The sequence below is a fragment of the Rattus norvegicus genome, chromosome 11, assembly GCF_036323735.1.
Source record: "Rattus norvegicus strain BN/NHsdMcwi chromosome 11, GRCr8, whole genome shotgun sequence".
Classification (NCBI taxonomy): Eukaryota; Metazoa; Chordata; class Mammalia; order Rodentia; family Muridae; genus Rattus; species Rattus norvegicus.
Window position 1 is genome coordinate 89444618 of NC_086029.1, and position 20998 is coordinate 89465615.

The following is a 20998-nucleotide window of genomic DNA, read 5'->3' on the forward strand; positions in this document are numbered from 1 at the left end:
TGAGCTCTGGGCATTTCAAATATGGTACATAAGGAGGGACCCCACACAAGCTTCAGGAAGCTTCAGTGTTGGGCAAACCTTGTAAACAATGCCTTGCTCACTACTCTCAGGTTTCGCTGTCAGTCTCCTTCAACCTGTGTCCCATGAGCCCCACATGGCCAGGAGTGCTACAAAAACATTCCAAGTCCTCCAACCTTTGGAGGTGACAGTGGCACTTTGCCATGTCAAACTGGACCCTTGGAAGAGATTTGAATTAAATCTTGGGTTCTTTTCTATGACTTTTTAACTTCCTGCTTGTTGTCTACATGGCCCTCTATATCTGTCCTTTTCACTGTGTACTAATTTATGTACTCTCTTTTCCCACTTACTGGAATGTGATGCTGAAGGATTTTGTCTGCTTTATTCTTTGCTGTTGTAGCAATGTCAAATGATGTGTGAGGGTATACATAAGGTGCTCAGTAAGTACTGATGGGTGAAAATTAAACTACTTCCGCATAGGGAAGACCTTAGTGGGTTCATGCACAACCACTGATAAATCTGTTTTCTCATCTCACTTAATGATATTTTCTTCCTAAGACAGAAGCTTAGCCATAAACCTTAATCTGTCCCTTCTCACCCAGATGTCCTCCATAGCCCTGCAAAGTTATTAAATCTCAACTGCTTTGGTTCAAGCTCTTGTCTTCTTTACATTAGTGCATATGACTCACAGTCCAATCCCCAAGCTTCCACAGAGTCAAAAGCTTTCCCCACAACAGGATCTAGAATTATCTCTAATTAATATCTTGGCTATGGGCCTGGAGAGATGGCTCGATGGTTAAGAGCACTGGCTGCTTTTTAGAGGACCAGGGTTCAATTTATGGCATGGCAGCTTACAACTATTTTTAAGTGTCCAGTTCTAGGGCATCTGGCACTATTACATCTATTCACAATTAAAAAAGAAAACTTCTTCGTCTTCCTTTAAGCCCTTCATGGGTGCTTTCCTGTAGCAGTAAATAGAAGTGACAAGCAAGGCCTCTGGATCTAGACACTGGTCATTCCTCATTTCTCTATTCAATGTACCTTTCCCTATTCATACTGTACCCTTTATAATTCCCCGTTGTTCCTCTCACTGTGTTCCTATTGGATTGTTGGAAATGGGTTACCTGGAACATTCAATTACTATTTAGTTCTGACCTCATTTACACCAGCTAACACTTCCCTGTGGTTTCAATCCAAGCAAACAGTTTTTCTTTCCATAGTATTGCAAAGCTCCAGTAATATATTCATCATGCTAGGAATTTCAGCCCTCAACTTTTACACTAATGCTTAGTGAAAATGCTTGGCACATAGTAGGTCTACAATAAGCAATCAATGATTAAACACATGGACAAAGAACACTTAGGTTTCCAAACTAAAAGTGAGTGCCCTTCCTTCCTACTTAAAAACACACTTACAGATACAACCAGATTCCAAATTCTTAGCAGAAGAGTCTAGAATTTTCCTAGTCTTACCTATACACATCCTGTGGTCTGTGTAGGGTTTCTCCTTCAAAAAGACTTTTGTGTTGAGGCCATTTCTTTCATGGGCATCTTCTCAGGTAATTTCCATAGGAAAGTCCACCTTGAGCCCAGTGTATCGGTGGGAATGCAGGAAATTTGGATGGCCTCTGGCAGTGCATGCCTGGTACTTCCTAGAAATGCCAGGATCCAGAAGCAACAATATCTCCATGGCATCTGTCACCAGGGATGCAGAGAATCCAGGAGAGTAGGATGTAGGGTAAACTATTCCCAGAATTGCTTTAGAGGCATAAGCAAAGTTTTCTTTAGAAGCAGGGTGTCACAACAGCTGCCTGAAGACACCACACATCCAAAATTAGGAGTGGGAACCAAGTTGAATAATCAGTTAATCAGTGTCTGGCTTCCTGAACCACCTTAATGAAACAAAATGCCAAAATTCACAGATACATTGACACTCCTGCTGATGACCTAAAATAGCATCAACTTCCGACCGAGCGAGCCAATTGCTAGCTATTGCATTGAACTCCTTTGTCTAAGGACATGTCAACAGGGTAACCTTATCTTCAAGATGAAGTCTAGTCCCTTGCTTCCTCTCTTCTTTCCAGGTTGCCTGTGAACTGGACTAGCTTCTTAAAGGCTCCCTAGATTAGAAGATTATCATTGAGATGGACTGCCAAAAATGAAAAGTAATTATGCCCATTTGTGAAAGAGGGTAGCCTGGACTGAGACAGTGTGTGGAGTTTCTCAGCTGAAACATGAATAGCCTGAGATGAGAAAAGGAAAGGGAATGCAGATCTCAGGAACATTCACTGACTTGGAACAGTTGTTTGGTGTTGATGCAGCCCAGCTGGGCAGTGTTGTAGATGCTCTAACTCTTTGCCTCTGCTGACATTTGGCACAGGGCAAAGAGACTGATGGCAAGTCTAGATTCCCATCTATGGCCTTGGTCAGTGGTGGGATCATCCAACCAGAGGAAATAAAAGTGTGTTGAGAAACATCCTCCAGAAGAAACAAAGGGAGACACAGGTTAGGATGTTAGCACAGATTGTTGTGGTTTACCATGACTTGTATCTCTTCTGCCAGCTGTGGTCATAGATTCAGTATATGTAGGGGTCAAAAGACAGGCTGTGGGCTCAAATAGCAACTATAATCTATAGACCTTAGGAAACATCTTTAATGTCTCCATTTTATCATCTGTAAAAGAAAAACATCTGTTTCAAATGGTCACAGTAAAGATACATGGACAACACAAATTAAAGTTTGCCAAATACATTAAGTGCTTACTCTTGGCTAGTCACATTTTGACCAGAATAAATACATTTTTAGAACAGAACTATTCTAGGGAATGTCTACTGAGAGCAAAAGTCCTAATGGAGTGAGCCAGGGACTTCTACAAAACAGTTCTAGGCCTCACTTTGCTCTTTGAAGAAGACAGAAAGAGCAGCATAAGGATTTGTAGTCTTTCCTGGGGAATCTTACAATGCAGTAGGTAGACCAACAGGCATATAAAACAGACACACAGACACACAGACACACAGACACACACACACACACACACACACACACACACACAATCTGGGTCAGAGACTCTAGAAGAATAAAGTCTCTATTTTACTTTGAATAATTCCCCAAATAAATCCAAGAAATCTATGACTTAGGAAGGATCTTCTGATGGCCTATCCTCTATATGGACCACCTGGCAGGCTAATATGGGGACCATACACTAAGTACATAGCCAACTTTTTGTCCCTTTATTGCTCACTTGAGATTACGGGTGGATTTCTGAATGGTCTTGGCAACGTTTGCTGATGAGAATAGAACCCTGTGATTGGCATGCAAGGACACAGAGATCCTTTGATCAGTGTATTAACAAAGGAAAAACTTAACTAGGTTTTTGTCCTACCTGCAATTCTCAGCTTGGTAGAAATGTACTCTCTGTTCTGTTGAAAAACAGGCTGTCTGGATTATGCTGACACAGCCAGCAAGGCGGCATGTTACTGCATTTGCTTTATTTTTTGTCTTTACATCTTAGATAAGAAAGAAGGTTATGATTCATCCTGCACCATCTGAGTCAAAATCCATTTTGTCTTTCTGTTCAATTAGTTTTCCACATTCCACATTAAAAAGCAAGAGTAGTTTGCTCAGCAAATGAGAACACTGGTGTATCTTGGGTTGTTGCTTTCTCACACAGAATGACTAAAACCCACGTCTTAGATCCTCTAATGATATTCCAATAACAAGATAACACCATACAAAATCACAAAGCATTAATTCATGAAAATAGCAGAGATTATCATATGCTAATCACAAATGGCATAAATAAAACCGGATGTAGCCCGGGGAGGCAATGCAAACATCTCTACATTTTTTTGAGGGTTCTACTAATGGTTTAGAACACATTTACAAGTTTACTTATTCAATATGATTCTGGCAATAGGTATGTAGGGCAGATTAGAAGTAATGATCTCCTCTGAGATAAATAAAACAAGAGAGGCTGGGGAACGTTAGGAAACCCTGTGATGGAGGCGTTGCCCTGGGTCTTTCACTCTTTCTCTCTCTGCTTTAGCTCTAGCTTACACTGGGGACTGAGCTCAGAGCCTCGTGTATCCTACCATTAGCTACACCTGCAGGAGGAGTTACGTCTGTGCCTTAGTTTTCTTGCAAAGCAATCTGGAGACTGTGCACATGTTCTCAGTTAACATGTGTGACAACGTTCCAAGAACAGCACAGAAAGTCAAATGGCAACAATGCAACAGAGAAGCAAGCACAGACTGACTCTTGCCTTTCTTGCCTCCAACCCAAGGGCTCATTCCTCTGTACCATCCATCAAATGATGACTTGTTCTTTTTTATGACAGTGCTGTATCATCTACATTAAATGCCAATGTCACATTGATGGTCAGCAATATTAGTGTCTCTTATTTATGCCAAGTACCATTAGTAACACTGACCCCAGAAGCCCTTAAGCAGAGTAAGTACATGGCATCAATGCTGTGCTTTGTCATAGTCTACAATCCTATTTTAATCTGATTACTTGGCACTTGATTATCAATGCAGTGAATTTCCTCATAAACCCCAGGGAAACAAACACTGTTGTAACTTTATAGAGGATGGCCACTTTCTAGTCCATCGACATTTCAGAAGTATACAGCAAAAGTATGAAGAGTGTGAGAAGAAAAGGAATCGTGAAGCTCTAAACAAGTCAACGGCATTGCGGATAAAACCAGTAGAGAAGAAACTGGCTTAACAAGTTGTCACGGATCATCCCCTGGACAGCAGGACAGTCTGAAGCTCTGTAAGATCAGAGCACTGAATGACAGGGCCACTACCCATTCACTGCCTCGAATAAAAAAATAGGAGTTTTTTTTAACTTATATCAAACTTTATTTAACATTTCTGAGTTGGAGAAACAAATGAGAACTGAGGTCAGAACTTTAGAGTACTGAAGTAAACCTCAAAAAGTTTAAGATATCATGGCTAATATTAGCCAGTGTTTCTGACAGTACTGGGAGAAGGCCAATTATTAATTATGGATATTATAATGGATATGAATAACAAAGTAGATTAAAAATTTAATGTAAATAAAAACACATGGCAAATAATATAATGTTTAGCTTATACACAGGACAAAAATTATGAACATCCCCTCTATATTATGAAAAGTGGGAAGTTCACAGGCTCTACGTATCTAAGCTCCAGTCTAACTTCCCCAAGATCTTAAGGCTGACCAGCAGATGCTTAAAATTTGTTCCCATGATTCCTCCCTACTGCATCTTCATAGTTTCCATTAGCAAGACACTCCTGGACAATGCCTCTGTTAGCTTGTACTGAACACTAACAAGTGATTTTTATTGCTAGGTAACAGTGGGGCCAGGGGCAAGTGAAAGGTTTGACAGAGAATGGAGTGAGGTTGGAGATCAGCAGTGTGCAGCAAGAAGTAACTGTTGCAGAACTTGATACAACATGGCTGACATCAGTCGCCATTATCGAAAGAATGACACAATGACAACAACTTAGAGCTGTCTGTAGGACGTGATGTCCTATGGAGCACTGGGAACGGTATACTTGTTCTTGAAAAGTGTTCAATTTTCTTTTGGAGATTCTCCCAATACACAACACATCACCACTCCATTTTATGGTCTGGGAATAAATATCTCCTCCTGTGGACTTCTTCTGAGTTTTAGCTAGCATAAGCCATTCACTGCTGTGGCAAACTCTCATGAATTTGATGGAGAAGAGTAGATTTTCCTGAGTCAGTTGTAAACTGTTTTCTACATCAAAGCCTTTGGCATGGTAAGATTTAACAAATGCCTCTCTTCTTCGGCCACTAAGGTACCTAATTTCCATTCTCTCCGGAGGTACACAGTAGATGATTGGTGTTTAGTAGGCACTCGATAAATATTTGTGGATGAATGAACATGCTTAGTTAAAAACACAGCCATGCCTACTAAGCATAACTCTACAGATGTTCAAACAATAGCTTTGCTGGTGGCAAATTAATTGTCTTCCAACAATCCTGATGTCACCTCAAAGTCTGCAAGGAGAGTGACATCTGTGTGCTTTTAGAGACAGTCAAGGGGAAAGTTCAGGTTGTTGGGAGGAAGGGCAAATTGCAGGGCAAAGACAGCTGTGTTGTCAGTGAAGCATGGCTGTGAGGTAAGGTGAGAAAGTCCGTAATTAGCATTGTGGCCTCAGAACTCAGCTTTACCTTCATTTCAGTACAGAACCGTGTATGGCCTAGAAAGGAAGACTTTCTTATGCCACACCTAATGTGTGGGCCGCCAGTGCTTTCTCTGTCCAAAATTCAAATTTGCTTCCATGGCTTATGATCAAAGGATGTTGAATTAGAAAGTAGGAGTATCTTTACTTTCTTCACAATTCTGATAAAGTGGAGGCTGCTAAATGTAATCCCATAAGTGGGTATCTGTTGTTTGGATCAAGTCCACATAAAATGGCAGTTCTGGATGGTTGGTTCACAGCACTGGAAGAGCTACTTTAAGGATGACCTTTTTAGAACAGCTGCTGTAGACAGCTTATGTACACATGGGGACATGGTACTTCCTTCAATACGATTCCCTGCCTTCTGACCCAATTCTTTTAGGACAGGAAGAAATTACAGAGGCAAGAATCGCTTGTGGTAGCGAAAGGTTACAGAGGAAACCGCGTAAAGTAAAATATGATATAGTACTTTAAAAATCAAATCTCGACTACGTAACCTTCCCACCCCGCCTGGATTGCACAGAAGACACATGGGAAGGAGATCAAGTCCAAGGCTGCCACTCCAATTTTAAGCTCACTGAATGTAGCAACCACATCTTAACTCTACTCACACATTCTCCTGTGCCCTTATGTGGTTAAAAAGAAAGAAATGATAAAATTTGGGCTATAATCCACTGCTCTGTCGCTAAGTGCCTTGTGGCCCTGGGGGATTAATTTCATCTTCTCCCCATAGGTAGCAGGTTCTTAGGCATAGGCACCTCCCATGGCTGAGATACTTCATGGTACTTTATGATTCAAGAGTGACAAATAAATGAGTGGATGAAGACCCCTACTCTGCAGAGACTGCCAACCTATCCTTCTCATTTCTCCCTGGCCAATCCAGAAAGGATGGGCACTACCGTGAACTCAGCACTCTCCTCATTCTTCTCACACTCGTGAGAAGGACAGGCACAAAAGGAACAAGCAGGTATATGTAAAAGGAGAGACAGGGGTGATGATATTCTTTACATCTGAGAATTAAGAAGCTCGGAACGCTGTGCACATATAGGAACTAGCAAGTCCTTAATTCATTCTTTGTGAGGGCAAATGCATTCTTACCTGAGTATACCAATGGTGTATCCAGGTCTCACTTTGCAAAAACATCAAGTCCAATGTATTTCTTTACCTTTTAATGGCCCCTTGCCCCTTTCCAATACCAATTTGTATTTTTTTAAAATATTTTTAATGAAATGTGGTGTGTGTGTGTGTGTGTGTGTGTGTGTGTGTGTGTGTGTAAGAATATGCAAGTGCACACGTAAAAGCCAGAAGAGTATCGTAGGGGATTTCCTTTATTTCTGTTTTACTCCCATGGAGTAAAATCTTTCACTGAACTTGGAAGTTGCTATTTTTCAGTAGACTGGAGGGCAAAGTCCACAGCAATTCTCTTGTCTCTACCTTCATATACCCACCCAGCACTGGGGTCAGCACCACGGATATTGTGATCAGAATTTTCCATGGTTGGTAGGTAGTCAGACTTATGTCTATAGAGCAGGCTCTAGTACTAACCCGGCCATCTCTGTAGCTGTAATTTCTACTCTTTAATTAGAAAAAAAAATCCATCTACAGCTTCAAATCAGTCTCAGTTGTATGACCTTGGATGGATTCTTTGAGCTTTAATTTTCTAGAAAATAAAAAAAAAAACTACCTCACAAAACTAGGACTGCATTAAAAAAAAAAAAAAACTAGAAATCTTAGGTTCCAAATCAATGTTTTAAAAGCAAACTGGCTAAATTTACTAAAAATTAACATATGCTATGGAGGAAGACATAAATGACTCAGGATCATCGACTTAGTGCTGTAAGTGTGCACGGCGCAAATTCTTTACAAGAAGCTGTCACCATAAAGGAAGTACACCTAATGTATCTAACTAAAAACCACGGTACTCTCACGACCCATAGCCACCTTAAAAAGGGAAAACATAAAACCAAAAAACCAACTTTCTCTCTGATCAATACCGCCTTTTTTTCTAAACCACCCATTTTCTACTTTTTCTCTGATGCTGCGGTTTTGGGTTTTTACTTAATTAGGTTATTTGTGTGTGAAAACAAGATCTCCAAGGCCTGAGGTTCCAGATTTTCTAAAGGAGGCTGCCCGCCTGGAGTCAGTCCCCTGCCTGTCATCAACAGGGACACTCAGGAAACAGTTTTCTTGTCACACAACAATAAAGACAATCAAGTTCAAATCGCCCGGCACCTTAGTTAAGACCCGCTAAGCAATTTCCAAAGCAATCACACGGTTCTTTGGACAGATCTGAAAGCTCAAACACAGCGTGCTAACTGATCGAGCTGCACCGTGACCAACTCAGCCACGTGCTAAGAGAGCACAACGGAGTGGAAAGAAGAGACGCTGGAGTCGGGTTTGAGCCAGGGCCACTCTGCCTCTTGCCAGCTCTCTGGCCGATGAGGACAGCATAGTGTCCACAGCAGGGAGGCCCATGATCAACTGGTTCCTATGCTTCTTCATCTACAGAGGAAAGTGAACATCCTGACCCCTTATCCAGTCTGCTGTCTAGCTCAGATGATGCAAGAGGCGTGCAAGTGTTTTAAAACTGCCAGAAAAACTCTGACTCATATTGCTATCTCTATCCTATATCTATATATCTCCCTGAGATGGTTTCTCTGGGCAGCCTTGGCTGTCCTGGAACTCACTCTGCAGACCAGGCTGGCTTTGAACTCAAAGATCCACCTGCCTCTGCCTCCCAAGTGCTGGGATTAAACGTGTGAGATGTCACACCTGGCCTCATTTAGTCACCTTAACACAGGATTAAATGGAATAGGCCCATTTTGAAGGGGCAGTTGAGGGTGATTTTTAGATAACTAGGTCACACAATGTCAGAGGTGGACACTGGAGGGACGATGCAATCATCTATCAGCATATGTGTGTATCACTGGCTTCCACATCAAAGAGCTGGTCTTTCACCTGTATTTCTCAGAGATTTTGTTCTCAGGGATTTCGTTTTGTCTGTTCAAAAAGTTAATTCTCCATACTGAATGGGAATTTACCAAGTCACCCCATGGCTCTGTATTAGCCAAGTCCATTTCACAGGTGACTCCCTTTCAGTAAATGTCAGGAAGGGCTCCAGGGCTTCTTTCCTTCAACGTGTCAAATGCACCTAAATCATATTTTCTAGCTTCCCAAACTGCACAGTCAACATTTTTGGCTTTGGTCAGTTAGTTATTGAGAGCTCCAATGAGCGTAGGGGGCAACTGGACCTTCGTCCTAGAGCTGTTCTGCTTCATGAACACCCCTGGACCTCCAGTGTCATCTACTGGGAAGATGTTTAGCACTAAGTGTGGTGAGTAGACGACACCACTTCAGGAACGGCAGTACGTTAGCTTTCCTGACTTCTTCCACAGGGGTTTAACACAATGTCTTCACTGCCTCATGCCTTCCACTTTTGTCCAAGCCTCTTCTGGAAGGAAAATAAAGCCTAATTCCACCCAAAGTCGTTTCCATGCAAAGAATTTTCAATAGCTTCCACTAACAATCCTTAGAGTTAAGTACAAGACTCTCTTAGGTAAGACTTTATCGTGTATTGCTCTGAAGGCTTAAGGATTCTTCAAATAGCCCAGGAAACAATTCTGAAATCAACACACTTAAGGTTTTATTTTTTTTTTTGGAATAAGACAACAGCACAGAAACAATGCCAAGATAATTATATTACATGCTTAAAATATGCTGACATATTTTCAATCACTCTCAGATATAGTACCACATTCACGGTTAGAGAGTCTGCTTTCCAACAGTTTTGTGTTTAGTCCTAGGAAGAGCTCAGTCAGAAAACTTTCATTTGGAATTATGCTATGGTCACACACACACACACACACACACACACACACACACACACACACGGGTACATGACAATTACAATTAAGTTTCCTTTTAAGTGGATGAAAACAAAAGCCTGGGAGGAAAGGCAACACAGAAGCCTCACATAACCTCAAGGAGCCATTCAAAGATGATCTACAGCTCAACCTTTCCTTTACATTTTCCTAGAACAGGGTAAACACAGAGTTGCATAGAAGTTATGCTAGCTGCTCAGTTCTGACATTTGATACCTGAATTTTTTTTTTCTTTTGGTCCGGAGCTGAACACCCTCATCCACTCCCTTACCCTCCCCTCCCCAGGACATCCCCCTGCCCTGGGGGGTCCAACCTTGGCAGGACCAAGGGCTTCCCCTACCACTGGTGTCCCAACAAGGCTATTCTCTGCTACATATGCAGTTGGAGCCCAGGGTCAGTCCATGTATAGTCTTTGGGTAGAGTCCCCGGAAGCTCTGGTTGGTTGGCATTGTTGTTCATATGGGATCTCAAGCCCCTTCAGCTCTTTCAGTCCTTTCTCTGATCCCCCCCCCCAAGGGGGTCCTGTTCTCAGTTTAGTGATTTGCTGCTAGCATTGACCTCTGTATTGGGCATGCTCTGGATGTGCTCTCAGGAGAGATCTATATCCAGTCCCTTTCAGCGTGCACTTTTTAGCTTCATCAATCTTATCTAATTTTGGTGGCTGTATAGATATATATGGGTCACATGTGGGGCAGGCTCTGAACGGCCATTCCTTCAGTCTCTGCTCTAAACTTTGCCTCCATATCTCCTCCTATGGATATCCCCTTTTAAGAAGGAGTGGGAGCATCCGCATTTTGGTTATCCTCCTCCTTGAGCTTCCTCTGGTCTGTGGATTGCATCTTGGGTAATTCAAGCTTTTGGGCTAATAGCCACTTATCAGTGAGTCCATACCAAGTGTGCTTTTCTGTGATTGGGTTACCTCACTCAGGATGATATTTTCTAGTTCATCCCATTTGCCCACGAATTTCATGAAGTCATTGTTTTTTGATAGGTGAGTAGTACTAATAATATGATTAAATGAATTTTCTCCAAATTCTTTCTGCTTTCTCTCTCCTCCTTCTGAATCCAAAGTAAGAGAGGACCTTATCTTCCTTTGCTGGCCACACCCTGATACAAACAGTGCTATTTCATCTTCCTTCTCCATCTTCAGGTGGGCCTATGGACCTCTCTCCTCCCGCTCACACAGCACCACCCTATGGAGCTCTCTCCTCCCGCTCACACAGCACCACCCTATGGAGCTCTCTCCTCCTGCTCACACAGCACCACCCTATGGAGCTCTCTCCTCCCTCACACAGCACCACCCTATGGACCTCTCTTCTCCCTCACACAGCACCACCCTATGGAGCTCTCTCCTCCCGCTCACACAGCACCACCCTATGGACCTCTCTTCTCCCTCACACAGCACCACCCTATGGACCTCTCTTCTCCCTCACACAGTACCACCCTATGGACCTCTCTTCTCCCGCTCACACCACACCACCCTGTTGACATCTGTACTGAGATCCTCGGGCTTCTCCCATCTGTAGGCATCATGGCCCAGCTTCTCTGCAGCCGGGATGGTGATGGGATGCACTTAAAGAGTGGGATGCTGCTGAAGGCAGGTCTACACCAAGAACTTCTGCTCCTGACTTGACACTGCTAAGCAGAGTTAGCGATGCCATTCAAACTGTGCTCTGCAGCTCTGCTCAGTAGCCTTCTCCATGCCACTCATTGGAGCAGGCAAAGCCCAAAAGCTTCAGCCAGGGTGCAGAAACCTTTCAGAGACCTGAGCCAATGGACTCCTCCCACCTGTTGCCCAATATTTTCCACTTGCGCATGGGGGCTTCAGTTCCACTGTTTTCCCCACTTCAAATCAAATGTTTCCCCATCAGAAAATGCTGCACTTCTCTACTATCTTCCTATTTCCAAATGAATTGAACTAAGATTAAAGACTCCTTCAAGTTTAATCACTATAGAAAACCTTTCTACTGCTGCTTCTAGATCTTCCTTTCCTGAAATTTCTCAGAACGTTGTCTGAATGTGGGTGAAGCCATGCATCACTTGGTGTTCTTGTTGGAATAACACACTATAATTTTTCACAGTCCCCTCTGGGACATACATACTTTCAAAGGTATAACCCACGCCTGGGGCAAATGCCACCAGATTAGCTTGCACAGAGCCATTTCCAGGTTTTCCACTTAAAGTACATTATCTTTCAACAATCCTGACTCCACTTACATTTATTTTATAGTTAGAAGAGAATCCTCATCCTTCATTGCCTACCTCTCCAAAGGCAACCTCCCTGATAAACCCTTCCCTAAGTTTTTGCTCTAACTCCTTCCATTCCGATGCATGGTTTTCAGCAGTACAGGCTTGGCACACAGCCTTAAATCTGAGTCTAAAGCTTATTATTTGTTGATATTGAGCAAAAAATCACTCGGCATTCCTGGGCTTTAATTCTCTAATGGGAACATGATAGTAACATCTACTTCAAGGGATTACATTCTTCCGTAAGATGAAATAAATTAATCTTGAAGTTCATAAAATAGTACTACCATATCATAAGCAGCCAGTAAAACCACACCCTTCCCTACTCCTCTCAGTTAGCAGCCTCCACTTGGCAATGGTTACTTTGACGGCTGGCAATGAACCTTTTATTCTGACTAAAAGTTAAATTTAAATCAAGTGTTATTGATAGATTTTTAATAGGGATATCTTATTTTCTTAAATAAGCTGCGAGTCTCTGGAGCTTTGGTGAACTCTGATTACTGAGCACGTTCTACATGCCAAGAACTTGGCTGAGTGCTTTCTATAAATATTTCATGCGCTACTCACAATCACAGTAGAAAATAGCTATTGTTTCAACACTGGAGAAGAAACAGCACCAACAGAGGCTCCGGGAACACTCCGCTCCAGTTTTAGAGGCTCCTCTGTTGTAAAGCTAAGGTAGTTCTAAGGGCTCATATTTTTTTCCTGAGTGTGTAACACTTATCCATTGTTACAGTCGATACAGTTGCTCAGTTCATTACTGCCGATATCTGAAGCCCATATGCTCAGAACTCAGCTTTATATTTTCAATATCCTTTAATTACAGACACCTTATTTTTCATTGTTAACTGTTTTGGGGTTTATCTTGGATTCTAATACATACCCTCCTCCTATTACAATGAAGAGAGCACAATAAACTTTTACTGTACTCCGTTATAAGCTCTGGTTTCTGTCTTACTACTTTCCATGCATTTGTGCCCGTTCTCATAATCTTTATGTTAAGCCATACCATTTTCTTTCTTTGGGATAATGATGTTTCTACAGTGAAATTTCTAGTGTTGAAAGAAGGTTAGGGAACATTGGTTCCACATCTTTGAATCACCAGGGTGGGGAACTGGGCTCAGGCAATGCAGGGAACTGCTAGCAATACTGAGCCAATGAGGGTTCAGAAGGGACCAGAATCAGATTTATGTTTTAAAAAATACTTTTTAGATATTTACGTGCTTATTTAATCGTGGTGCAGAGGTGCAGGGAGTGGGCATGAAGACTTGTGAGCCACAGTATGCTTGTGGAGGTCAGAGGACACCTCAGAGCACTCTGTCCCACTTCCCTGTGTGGGTTCTGGGGAGTAAATAGTCACTCACTGTCTTGGTGGCATGTACACTTAACCTGTTGTCATCTTGACTGGTGTCAGTCTGTCAGACATAAAGACAGGCTTGTTCCAAGGTCAGGAAGGTAAGGCTGGCTCTAATCGTTCCAACACTCATGGACCAGCTGACCTAATGGATAGAAGTCAACTGCTCTTTGTGTGTTCCTATAAGTATAAGCGGGGGTCAGGCTGCTCAGGACCATGCATAGATCTAGCAGGTCAGCTCAGCCCTGCTTCTGGCTGAGCAGGCTAGAGACTGACACTGCTGTGCCTGACCCAACCTCAACTGAGCAATGTCCCTGAAACCATTGTCTCCCATCTGATTGGCCTGTGTGCCAATGTGGCCAATTTATCTATGAGTAATTTTCCTGACTGCTAATTGATGAAGGAGAGCCTAGCCCACTGTTGGTGGTAAGATCTCTAGGCAAGTGTTATCTCTTGGGTTATATAAGGAAGTGGCTGGACGTCTTGGATCAAGCTAATAAGCAGCATTCCTCCATGTTTTCTGCTTCAAGATCCTGGCCTTGAGTTTTTGCCCTGGCCTCCATCAATGATGGATTACCCTCCAAAGTGAAATAAGCCATTCTCTCCCCAAGTTGTTTGTGGTCATGGCCTTAATCACAGTAACAGACAAACAAAGTAGAACACCAGCTGAGCCATCTCCCTGGCTCCAGATTCAGAGTTCTTTAATCCCCATTTCATATTGTTTTAGCTAAATTACACTGACATCTGTGTAGGGACCTGTTTACTTTTCAAATCTCACTAACCCCTACTCCATCCACTAACCCCCTACTCCATCCACTAACCCCTACTCCATCCACTAACCCCTACTCCATCCACTAACCCCTACTCCATCTACTAATCCCTACTCCATCCACTAATCCCTACTCCATCCACTAACCCCTACTCCATCCACTAACCCCTACTCCATCCACTAATCCCTACTCCATCCACTAACCCCTACTCCATCTACTAACCCCTACTCCATCCACTAATCCCCACTCCAACCACTAACCCCTACTCCATCTACTAATCCCTACTCCAACCACTAACCCCTACTCCAACCACTAACCCCTACTCCATCCACTAACCCCTACTCCATCCACTAACCCCTACTCCATCCACTAATCCCTACTCCATCCACTAACCCCTACTCCATCTACTAACCCCTACTCCATCCACTAATCCCCACTCCAACCACTAACCCCTACTCCATCTACTAATCCCTACTCCAACCACTAACCCCTACTCCAACCACTAACCCCTACTCCATCTACTAACCCCTACTCCATCCACTAACCCCTACTCCATCCACTAACCCCTACTCCATCCACTAACCCCTACTCCATCTACTAATCCCCACTCCAACCACTAACCCCTACTCCATCCACTAACCCCTACTCCATCCACTAATTCCTACTCCATCCACTAACCCCTACTCCATCCACTAACCCCTACTCCATCCACTAACCCCTACTCCATCCACTAACCCCTACTCCATCCACTAACCCCTACTCCATCCACTAACCCCTACTCCATCCACTAACTCCTACTCCATCCACTAACCCCTACTCCATCCACTAACCCCTACTCCATCCACTAACTCCTACTCCATCCACTAACCCCTACTCCATCCACTAACCCCTACTCCATCCACTAATTCCTACTCCATCCACTAACTCCTACTCTATCCACTAACCTCTATCCACTAATTCCTACTCCATCCACTAACCCCTACTCCAACCACTAACCCCTACTCCAACCACTAGCCCCTACTCCATCCACTAGCCCCTACTCCATCCACTCCACAGACCTTACTTTTCCTGTCATTACATATCCAGAACAGCAAGTTAAAGGGAAAACATAAAACAGAAAATATTTGAGGATGCAAAAGCCTGTTCTGTCTTTACCTTGGTGGAGCCTTTACTCATTACTGCAACCCACATGATGTTTCTTTACACACCCTTCAAGAACCTCCTCAGGAAGCCCTTTGTGATAAGGCTAACACAAAGCAGAGAAGGAATGTTTAGAAACTACTATACCAACATAATGGGCAACTCAGCAGCTCGTCAGTGTGATGATAAAACTTGGTCTCCTACTTCACACGTTTTAATATGTTGCAGTTTTAAATTTATTTTCTTAGAAATAAATTTACTTAGATGCTACAAAAAATACCATTGTTTTATGAGAATGGATGTCAAACAATCTCTACATTTAAGACTGTTTTCAAGGGTTCAGGCAGAAGGATGAATATCTCATTAATAAAGCATTCCAGTTCTTCGTGTTGAAGATCTGTCCAATCTGACCTGAGCGTTCATAGACTCCCACCTTTTCCTTTACACACTCATCATCACTTGTATGTTTGTCTAGTCCCTTCTGCATTACAATTTCCTTGACTAGATGTGTTCACAGCATCTCACAAATGACACGAACCTCCAATTTCTAGTAAAAGACGTGAAGAAAAACAGCGCTGCTCATAATCTTTCATTGTTTTGAAGAGGAAAGGAGTGGAAAATGGAAAGATATCTTTTTTCTCCTCAATTCAGTCCTCAATTCAGATTTGAAAATACAGTTGAGCGACATCAGATTCCAAGCATTATACATAAATAAATAGAGCTACATGGATACAAGATGATCTATTTTTGCCTCGTGCCAAGCCAATAAACTGGCAAAGTTTATTGTGTTATGTGTTGATTTTACATGTCTAATAACTCTCCAAGCCTATTCATGGTGGTCTACTCAGAAGTGGACACTGGTGTGTGGCTAAGACTACCTCCTTGCAGCAGACACAGACACTGCACCAGAGGAGCGGATAATGATCTTCATTACTCATTAGGGAAAAGGAAACAAGGCATTTACTTCAGAAGTCGGCTCTAGGCCCCACTCACCAAAGTAATCATCAGCAGGTGGATTTTCCATGTCATACAGCATCTTCTTGGTCAGGTGTTCGAGCTCATCTTCTGGGCGGAAAGATGGAGGAACTGAAGGAGGTCCCATAGGTGCAGGGAATCCACTCTGAAAGGAAGAATGCGTGTGACCATTTAATTTTAGTCTAGATATCCACTATAGCAATCAGCTTAACAAAGGAGTATTTTTCCTGGGCAGAAAGCAAGAAATATCCAACCGTTTGTAGACTTGTGTTGTGCACTAAGAGTTATTACTTAGTCAACTTACTTTTCTTTTCAGATGAGTCTATCACCCTTGAGAATATGTATCACAACAGTAGAAATCAGATATTTCAATGACGGCTAAGAAGTTGCCATGTTATCACTTGTATATTAATTAGCAAGATGACCAATCAAGACAATATAATTCAGAGGAGAGTCTGCAGGCACAGCTGCAAAGACAGAACGTCTGTAGAAAGTGCACTGTTGGGGGTTAAGTAAGGGAAGCTTTCTAGGAGAGAGTGCAGAGAAAGAGAAAAAATACACGAGAAGGCTTACACCCAAGGGAAAAAAACTCAGGTACGATAAAAAAGCTCTCAGCCATTATGTTTACCTGTTCAAATACATTTAAGACTGGAGATGAGATGAATCTTATTGGTGCTGGGATCTAGAAAACAAAGAGATTTTGTCCCAGATTTTGTCTGGAGCTGTGAGTAGGCAGACATGAGACAGGATGAAGTAGGAAACAGTGTTCAAACCCGCAGGTAAGACTGAAGAACTATAGTGTAAGAGGATGGGAATTCAGGCAGAGAAGTATGTGAGACGAGCAGTCAAAATCCCAACGGATGCAGGGAAAGAAGGGTCAGATGCTAGAGGCAGAGTAGCTTCATGCTACATACGTGTAAGGGACCTCACTAGATTTCCCTTTCCTGGGTTTCATCAAGTCATTGTCAACCCTAATTTATTTCCTAATGTTTCATTAGGAAATAAAAAGAGAGAAATGCTTGTTAACAGTTTAGCTACGGGGAGAGCACTGGCCACAGTCAATAGGAAGAGAGGTAGAGAAGAGTGTGCTCCCTTGATGTTTATTGTCTGTTAACAGTTGGCTGGGACCTTTTGTCTTCAGAATCACGGAAGAGTAAATCCTACAAAACCCAAAGCTGTGTATTCATTCTCCCACCATGTTCAGTAGATACATGCAGTTATCAGGCATGGAAATTCTGTAAGCTATACAGGTCTTTAAGATGTTATTTATTATGCCTAATTCCAGTTTCACTTATTTGAGTGATGTCTAAGGCATGGAATGCCTTTCCACCTGAGTAAGTCTTCATTGGTGTTTTAGCCTTTTGTCTAGTGTTTTTCTAGTGTTTGAGATATACACAAATGTGTAGTAGAGACATGCAGAAAGTAAAGGGCCCAAGAAACACTTTGGTTGGCAACTACTTTGGTTCTCAGAGAATTTTCTTCCCTGTTAGAATATTTACTTTAGAGTTAGGAAGGAAGTGGACAAACCATGGCCCATGTCAGCTGCATGATCCCCTCTTTGTGGGGCAGGGAAGATGAATTGCCGAAAGATCAGGGCAGGGCTAGCTAGTTATGGTGGCATCAAGACAAGACACCATGCTGGACTAAAGCATCTTTCCAATGAACATTAAACATTAAATCTAGAGCAACTTCTCAACTGCAGACATTGCTGTGCCCTGAAAAGGTTGTAATGTACTTTAAAGGAGCTATTGAGTTGCTGGCCTTTTAGTTTATCCTTTCATTCTTCTAGCCTCACGTTTATTAGTTCTTTGAGAAGTTAATATGTCAGATTTTGACCCTGTATATGCCATCCCAAATTCCCCCAGATTCATTCTACTTCCATGCCCACCCGACTTTGTATACCCTTAAAAAACCATCCAGTAAATCTGTGCTATCTATATACTTGGATGTTTGGTCTACAGCAGGAGTATGTTTGACCTACCATGGGCTACAGTTAAAGAATCCATTCTAAGCCACTATAGGTTAAGGATGGGACTTCATGGACACCTATTCTTTCCATGCTGGGACTGTGTCTGGCTTGAGGAACTTAGGGCTTGCATATACCATTACAACCATTGTGAGTTCATATATATATATGATCCTTGAGTCTTGAGAAGAAAGGGTGTATGTAATACAGATGTCCCATTTAGGGCAGAAAATTTTGCCATCTGCTTTTTGATCTTTGACCAGTTGTGAGTCTATGTTAACTGCCATGGACTGAAAAAAGAAGTTTCTCTGATGAGGACTGAGAGAGGCACCCATCTAGGTTTCAACAGTCATCAGGAGTTAATGGAATGCCTATTAAGCAGAGTAGGAGCAGAGGAGGAGGAGGAGGACTAGGAGGAGGCAGTGTCCGCCGGCAGCAGCAACAGTCTAGATTTTCAAGTAGGCCTATTAATGCAGTTGAGCTGTCGGTTTATTGTTGTGAGACTATCCACTGGAGTGAGCTTAGCAGGAGCCACATCCCTGATGCTTCTTCACCGGAAGCCACAAGCTGCCCATAGCTCCTCAGGTGGAGATTGGGACTTATGAACTCTGTCCACACTATGCTATGATGCTGACTGGCTTGATCTTGTGCAGGAACCACAGAGACTGAGGTAATTAGTGGAGTCATCCTGTCCTGCTGTACTCAGGAGACTGTTTTGCTCTTTAGTCTTCTCTGACTTTGGTCACTTACACTCTTTCCACCCCCTCTTCTGAAATGGTTCCTGAGCCTTGAAGCAGGGATCGACACACTTGTCCTGTTTGTGTCTGTATACTCTGCAGTAGGCTTCCTAATGTTGAGGCACTGCAATACAGTTCCTCATACAGTGGTTACTCCAAACTATAAAATTATTTCACTGTTACTTGTACCTGCAATCTTGCTACTGTTATGATTCATAAGGGAAATATCTGATACACAGGATATCTGGTATGTGACCCCTAGGAAAGAGTCATTCAACCTCCAAAAATGTTGTGACCCACAGGTTGAGAACCAGTCTCTATAGTTTTTTTTATTTTTTTCTCTCTATAATTTACCAGCTGTGAATCTTGTGTTAGTCATTTATGCACTGTACAAAGAAACATGGCTGACAATGACGTTTTGTTGTGGTTTATCCTGTGCAGAGGGCTTTAAATCCAAACGGAAAGCCTGTGTTTACCCCTATAACATGCATGCTACCACTGTTTCCACGGTCATATCTTAGCATACCAGTCTTTACTGCAGTGCACAGAGTTCATGGCTGGGTAAGATAGGTGGTGGCTTTTTTTATTTTTTGCAAATTATCTCTTGCAGTTTATAAAGATATGCTGGTTACTACTAAACTCCTGGAATAAGTTTATAACTAATCCATGTCAAGTAGAGGATTCCAAGAATAGCAAAATGTTAAGAGTTGAGAAGTTACTTTCTGTGAGTGGGAGAAAAACTACAAATGGCCATGTCTTTAAATCTAGAGCAAAGGGGACAGAAAGAGTGCTACAAATAACTACTGCCTATTGATACTGGGGTACTTGGGGGCAATGGTTGAGTCCAAGGATAACTCTATGAATAGTGCTAGAGAGCTAACCCTTCCGGAATTCTTTGAAAAGCCTATATACTTGTATGAGTTGACCTCCTCAGTCATCGCGAGAAGCACAATGAGATAACCTACATCTCAGTGCATGATACTGTAGGGCTTCAGAGCACCATGAAGAAGGGGCTCCCTACTATCCCACCTGGCCTGTAAGGGAGGATCTTATCTTACCTCAGATGGCAAAGCGGACAGGGCAGATGGAAAGGAGGGCAGCTTTTCCTTCTGCTGTGCAATAAACAGGGAGAACGAGCTAGAATTACGCTGACATCTAAACTGAGATTCCACCCATGCACTTTCCTCCCAACTAGGTACTGCCATTGCTCTCACAGAGAAGCACCGCAAAAGCATCTACTGCCCCTGCTAAGAGCAGCAAAGTTAGCTGTTTTAATTCACTCAACAGGACAGCATTTATTATTGTTTTGACTAAGTATCCTATTTTTCTCAATAAACAAGAGGTATAAAACTAAACCCATCTTTCACAAAACTAATCCGGAAACTTAGATTTTTCTACCCTTAGTACTTAACATTCCAAAGAAGCCTAATCTCAAAGTACTCTAGTCAGTATTTCACAGATGTGGAAGGATCATCCTTTTATTCTTCAAATATTCTTGCCTATTTTGCCTGCCAAATTTAGAAAGCCTCCTTTCCATTTAAATTCTACTTTTCGTATTTTGATGCTATCAGATTTATCATGATGATGTGTCCTGATAAACTCATTTGTAAGTTGCAAACATTATAAGCTAAAGGAGTCTTTGATGAATCTCATATATCAGCCCTCATAGTAAACAATGCAGTATTTGTTATGAAGAAAGATCTAGAATTTTTGA

General features: G+C 42.4%; 1 protein-coding gene across 18 annotated transcripts in view; it reads right to left on the bottom strand.

The window, feature by feature from the left end:
• Lpp (LIM domain containing preferred translocation partner in lipoma) overlaps window positions 1–20998 on the bottom strand; it is a 641914-nt gene that overhangs the window by 152558 nt on the left and 468358 nt on the right. For all 18 annotated transcript variants that reach the window (XM_063270369.1, XM_039088098.2, XM_039088097.2 and 15 more), the window contains one exon: window positions 16600–16726. In XM_063270369.1, coding sequence (XP_063126439.1) covers window positions 16600–16726 — 127 coding nt within the window. The remainder of the gene's footprint in view (window positions 1–16599; window positions 16727–20998) is intronic.